Consider the following 7,102-nt stretch of genomic DNA (forward strand, 5'->3'; position numbering starts at 1 on the left):
ACGCAGCCTGCTCCACTCTCATCTCATCAGGACAATGAACCAAGTCTAATATGTTCTCCATCTCTCTCAGCCAACTATCAAGAAGATTAGGCTCCCCAACTCCCTTGTATTCTTTTGGGTTAAACCTCGCAATATAGAGGCTGATTTTTGAATGATCAACCTCCTTCTCCTTATCCTTATTCTTGTCCTCATTCACTTTCTTTAGGGTCTCAGTAAGAGCATCCTGGTGCTCTAACATCTTAACGATGTCATCCACGGTCATAAGCTCACCTCTAGCATACAAAGCAGTTCTCTTGGGCGGCATCTTGAAACTATACATATATAAGAAAGGGTAGATATGAACATACGTACTAAACTTCAAAACACGAAGACACGACCCCCAGAACCTACTCGATCGAGTTCCCAGACCCACTCGATCGAGTAACGGGCTACTCGATCGAGTGCCCAACATACTCGATCGAGTACCCAAACATCAGACCCCTAACAGACCTTCTGATCTCTTACCTACTCGATCGAGTATCTAGGCTACTCGATCGAGTGACCCCCTACTCGATCGAGTACCCCTAGTTACTCGATCGAGTACCCAAAAACGCGATTCTGGACTCAAAATCGTTAAAAACCCACCCGATCGAGTCAGTCCCACTCGATCGAGTCATGCTAATACATAAAAGCTTCCCGCATGTTACGTCATATGCTAACATGCTAAACTTATAAACCACATTATATCATAATACACATGCTACGAATCTTTTCTACCATTCTTCGAGATCATTTCATCATGTTATTAAATGCCACATTATAAATCATCCAACATGTTATCATCTCATCAACAAATTCCCACATATCACCATTTTCTTTCACATGCTCAACTTTCTACTTCAACACCCAACAATTAACACATTTCATCACATTCTTACACAAGTTAACCAAACACACATACGACTCGACAAACACTTCCCCCATGTGACCGGTTCAAAGTTGTAGGGCGACCCCTGCGACTTTAGGACGTCTCCCAAGCCTTTGCACTAGCTCCTACAACTTTTACCCCGGGTTCATTTTAATTGACTCCCTATGTTCATTAGGTTCATTGGTTACAGGTTTCAGGATCGTCGCTCTGATACCATTTGTAACACCCCCATACTCCAAGTGCCTTACCAGGACCACTCAGGTATGAAGACATTACCATCTCGGTTACCCGAGGCAATGATAATCAAACAACAATGAAGAAACAACGTTTAATATAAATAGTTTAACGAATAGTTACAATCCTCAAAACCAAACCAAAAGTACGATACATGATTCCAAACTGACTGTTCCAACTGAAATGTAAATAAACTAAAGGCTACAGCGGAAGACTCCTATCATCATGTCGTGGCATCCCAGCTATCCCAGTACTCATCTCAATACCCGCTCAATATCTGCTCACCATCCCCGAATGGATCACCGCAGTTTACAAAACAACACCGGTCGATTAATCACACAATCAATATGTATAACAACAATAAGATAAACAGACAAACTTAATTGTACACACACACACACAACCAACCAATTCCCATCATCTCAATACGACCGTCCACTTGGACCCGCCACGCCGCTGGGGGACCGCCGTACCCACCAAATCCCCGCTCCACATAGTGAGCGATAACCCTGTCCATTAATGTGCACATCCCTTCCGTGGCGGGTTCCACGAAGGCGAAACTAGGGCGTGAAGCCACTCCCGCAAGTGACCCCACTCGGTAGAGGCCACGCCTCGCGAACCATCAACAACGATCACAACCACAATCACAACACAACTATTATATCAAACAACCAAATACAATACATCAATCAACATCCCATTATGGGACTAATACTGAGTAGGAAATCCTACCTGGTATGCACACAATCAGACGGTCTCTCTGCCGAGTCAAAAGCCTCTTCTATGAACCCTCCTCCTATCATACAACACATATAGGCTACCAATCACATACTACACATAAAAACCCCCAATCTTTAAATTAGGGTTTAACCAAATCAAAGGAAAAACAATAAAAAGGGTACATAGATCATACCCTCGACGCAAGGAACCCAACGATATAAACAACGACAAGAACTGACCGTCTGAACTCCGGGAATTGCTAAGAATGCGATTAGGAAGATGAACTTGTTGCTTTCTCTCTTAAACAGGAATTTAGGTTTTGTAAAAGTGGTTTAGAATAATAACAACGGAACTTAAATACCTTAATCGCATAATTAACAAAACCCGAGAAAACTCCCCGTAAAACCGGACACTCGATCGAGTACCCAAGGTACTCGATCGAGTACCCCCCTTACTCGATCGAGTGCCCCAGCTACTCGATCGAGTACCCAACAGGTCAGAAACTATTTTATTTCGCAACTTACCCTTACTCGACAGAGTAAGGGCTACTCGATAGAGTACCCCAAGACTTATAAATACGGAGTATTACAAACAATGTCCTGACAGATTAGGACATTTTCTATGATAGAACGACCTTTGATAAAAGCTCCCTGATTTTCATAAATTATATCAGGCAAGACCAATGCTGACCTGTTGCATAAAATTTTGGAGATGGCTTTGTATAGCATGTTGCAGCAGGCAATAGGCCTAAAGTGTTTGACTGTGGTAGGTCTTTCACATTTGGGGATAAGTGTGATATTAGTAGCATTGATCTGTGACAGTAACTGGCCATTCCTAAAGAACTCCTTGATAGCATGGTAGATATCACATCCAATAGTGTCCCAAGTATCCTTAAAAAACCCGCTGGTTTAGCCATCAGGACCAGGGGCCTTGTCCTTAGGAATAGCAAATACAACTTGTTTGATCTCCTCGTCTGTCACAGGAGCATTTAAGAGACATGAATGTGCATCAGAGCAGAAAGTACCCTGCTGAAGGACCTCAGTTCTCACAGACTCAGTGGGCTTCTTGCTGCCAAGTAGGCCAGTAAATAGTCTATGAACGCCTGATGAATGCTTTCCCTATTAGTACAAAGATTGCCATGCATATTTTTAATCTGTATGCTCTTATTCTACAAACATCTCTTTTTAATAGCACTATGAAAGTATGCAGAATTACTGTCCCCTTCCTCAAGCCATTTGGTCTTGGCCATCTGTTGCAAGAAACTATCCCTGGCAGCTGTCAAAAATCTAACATTAGCAGCAGCAGTAATTTCCTGGGTTATCAATTCAGCATTGGCAATGTCATTTTTTAGTAACAGTTGAATTCTTTCTAATTCATGACAAGCCTGGCTGGCCTTGTTTTCAATATCAGAGTAACAGTCCTTGTTCAAGCCTTTAAGGACACACTTCAAGTTCTTCAGACGTTTGGCCACTCTAAACATCATAGTCCCCTCAATCTGTATAGACCAAGCTTGTTGAACTTTAGGCATAAAGTCAGGAGCAGTGCTCAACATGTTGGAGTACTTAAAACTTGTATTTTTCCTACCTTCCAGTTTGGTATTCCTGACAATACAAGGATTATGATCAAGAAGTCCCTCAGGATGAAAATGGGCTGCCATTTCAGGGAAGGTATTCAACCACTCTTGAGTAACCAGAAACTTATCCAACCTACTAAATTTCCTATGAGCAGCATCTTGTTTATTTGTCCAAGTATAATAGGCACCAGTGGCATTAATATCAGTCATTCCACAAGATATAATGCAATCAATAAAATCATCCATATCCTCTTGTTTGGTATTGCCACCCATCCGTTCATCAGGAGAAAGAACAGTATTGAAATCACCAACCATAACCCATGGTCCATGAGAATTTGATGCAATGTTCACCAGCTTTGCCCAGAGGTCTTTCCTATCAACTCCCTCATTATAAGCATATATCATACTCAGGAAGAAAGAGTTCTGAGTAATTTTAACAGTCACCTTAACATGTATAAATTGAGGATCATATTGCAACACCCAAACATCAAAGATACTAGGTTGCCATAAAATCCAAACTCTACCCCTTTTATGCAAGTTACAGTTTGTAGTCACACACCATCCTTCTAACATAGTATTGGAAATATGATTCACATTTTCACCATTTATTTTTGTTTCTAAAAGGCCAAACAAACATGCCTCATTATTCTGAATAAAATTCTTAACTATCCTTTGTTTATTTACATTATTGAGCCCTCTGACATTCCAAAAGCCTATATTATTCATTATGCAATCTTAAAGAGGGGTCACCTATATTCAACACCTGTTCTGTAGCAGACTGTGTCACATTCTGAGTAAATGCATCTGTTTCTGAAGCATTCTGCAGAGGGGTGGCAGGGTTGTCTAATATCTGCACTACTGCAGTCTTAGTCTGCTTGACATTAGGGGACTTGCCTTGCAGTGCTGGAAATTCAACATCTGAGATGGTTGTGCTTACAGGAACAATTGGTCTCCACACTTTTTTGGTAGGCACGCCTTTCTGCTTTTGGACAACACGCCTGCAGCTCTTTCCATCATGGCCTAAACTCTTGCATTTCTCACACAATATGGGTTTCCATTCATATTCAACCTGAAGAACAATCATGTTTCCTTCTGCATCCAAGAATTTGACAGAACTAGGCATATGTTGACCAACTTGTAACTCAATCATGACTCGGGCAAATCCCAGTCTAGTTTTCTCCTCAGTAGCCATGTAAGACTTGACATAAGGTCCAACTAATCCCGCAATAGTTGGCAAGCATTTACCCCAAAATTTGAGTGGTAAACCATGCAGCCTTATCCAAGCTGGAGCCACCTTCACATCTTCTTTCATTAAATCCACATTCTCCTGCCAGGGGTTCACTATTAGGGGTTTATTATCAAACATGTGATAACCAGCTTGCAGGACTTGTTCTTGGTCCTTCATCTCCTTAAACCTTACTAAAAACACTCCATTAGGTAGGAAGGAAACCTTATCAATTCCATGCTTTCCCCAAACCCTGTGAATGTATCCATTTATGACCTCCCATGGAGGATTTGCTCCTAAAACAAAGCAGTAAACTGCTTGTTTCCAATAAGCCACTTCATCCTGCGTGTCCTCATCAGTAAACTAAATTAGAGTATCAGAATTACCCTTACTCTCATCTTTTTTCTCCATTACCTTTTCTGTAGTCACCATAGCCTGCTTTTTTCCACGTTGTGTTACCTATTGGACGTTTGCACTAGGGTCTTCTTCATCCTCAAAAGATAAACCCTGAATTGGCACTACTTCATGAATGGCCTTAGTACGTAGTACATCTTCTTCTCCTGGTCTAGTTTTATTATCCTGACTATGGCTCGTACTACCCTTTTTTTGGGACTTAGACTGCTTAGGACTAATAGATTTCTTCTTTTGGATCTTTTTTGCAGAATTTCGTGCCATAATCACTAGGAAAAATTACCTCTAAAACGATGAAAATAAGCGTTTTCTTAATCGCCTCTTAATCGCCTATTAGGTTTCTTCATTAGGGTTTAATTCAATGTTCCTTGGGGTTTTCTCAAATTTTATTTGTTTTTACGCACATGTGTATTTTTTCTGAGCTTATTGAAGTTAGTTAAATATTAATTTTTTTTCATCAAAACTTAAATTTAACTAAGGTTTTATGTAATTTTTTTAAGTTTTATTTTAATTTTTTGAGGTTAATGTTTAAGTGAATGAACTCAAAAACTAGTTGTGAGATTCTTCAAGTTAGGTGGAACTGTAAGTAATATTAATATCAGAACCAAGCCTACAAAAAAGAGGCATCAAGTCACCAATTACAAACCATTCTCAAGATTTTGACCTACCCTATCGGAAATAGAGTAACCAGGCAACAACCATTACAACTAATACTGTAACACCCCCATACTCCAAGTCCCTTACCAGGACCACTCAGGTATAAGGATGCCACCATCTCGGTTACCCGAGGCATGATATTCATAAGACAATAATGGAACAACTTTAAAAGTAAATAAAGTTTAAAGTGATTACATAGCAATTCCAAACTGATAAAAAGAAATACAAGACTCTCAGACGGTCTACTGCTAAAGCTATTAAAGCTATAAAACATCGTCTGACACAGCGAAAGACTTCTAACTGCCACGTGATGACTCATCCCAGCTATCCCATACGCGTCATATCATACCTCTCAATAATCGCTCACCACCCCGAATGGATCACCACGTTTTTAAAACATTTAAACGGGTCGATTAATCACACAACTCAATATATCAACAATAAGATAAACAGACAAAACTTAACTCACACACACACACAACCAACCAATTCCAATCGTCTCAATCACCGATCGTCCACTGGACCAGCCACGCGCCATGGGGGGACCGCACCGAACCCACCAAATCCCCGCTCCACATAGTGAGCGATAACCCTGTCCATTAATGTGCACATCCCTTCTGTGGCGGGTTCCACAGAAGGCGAAACTAGGGCGTGAAGCCACTCCCGCAAGTGACCCCACTCAGCCGAGGCCACGCCTCGCGAACCATCAACAACGATCACAACCACAATCACAGTACAATTATTATATCAAACAACCAAATACAATACATCAACCAATATCCCATTATGGGACTAATACCGAGTAGGAAATCCTACCCGTATGCACACAATCGACGGTCTCTCTCACCGAGTCAAAAAGCCTCTTCTATGAACCCTCCTCCTATCATACAACACATAGAGGCTACCAAATCACATACTACACATAAAACCCCCAATCTCTAAATTAGGGTTTAACCAAATCAAAGGAAATGCAATAAAAAGGGTACATAGATCTTACCCTCGACGCAAGGAACTCAACGGTATAATCAACGCTCAGAACTGACCTTCCAAACTCCGGGTATTGCTAATAATGCGATTAGGATGAAGAACTTGCTTGCTTTCTCTCTTAAACAGTAATTTAGGTTTTGCAAAAGTGATTTAGAATAATGACGACAAAGCTTATATACCTTAATCGCATAATTAACAAAACCCGAGAAAACTCCCCGTAAAACCGGCTACTCGATCGAGTACCCAAGGCTACTCGATCGAGTACCCCCTTACTCTATCGAGTACCTAAGGCTACTCGATAGAGTACCCCCTTACTCTATCGAGTACCCAAGGCTACTTGATAGAGTACCCCTTACTCTATCGAGTACCTAAGGCTACTTGATAGAGT

General features: G+C 41.0%; 1 protein-coding gene across 1 annotated transcript; it reads right to left on the bottom strand.

Annotated features, from left to right (window-relative positions):
* Positions 1-2,769: 2,769 nt before the first annotated feature.
* Positions 2,770-5,334, bottom strand: LOC141652626 (uncharacterized). The gene is made up of 4 exons (XM_074460174.1): positions 5,128-5,334; positions 4,185-5,001; positions 3,038-4,051; positions 2,770-2,963 (listed from the first exon to the last, which is right to left on the bottom strand). The coding sequence occupies exons 1-4, from the start codon at positions 5,332-5,334 to the stop codon at positions 2,770-2,772; spliced, it is 2,232 nt and encodes a 743-aa protein (XP_074316275.1).
* Positions 5,335-7,102: the final 1,768 nt, after the last annotated feature.

Source organism: Silene latifolia, chromosome 1 (assembly GCF_048544455.1).
Source record: "Silene latifolia isolate original U9 population chromosome 1, ASM4854445v1, whole genome shotgun sequence".
Lineage (NCBI taxonomy): Eukaryota > Viridiplantae > Streptophyta > Magnoliopsida > Caryophyllales > Caryophyllaceae > Silene > Silene latifolia.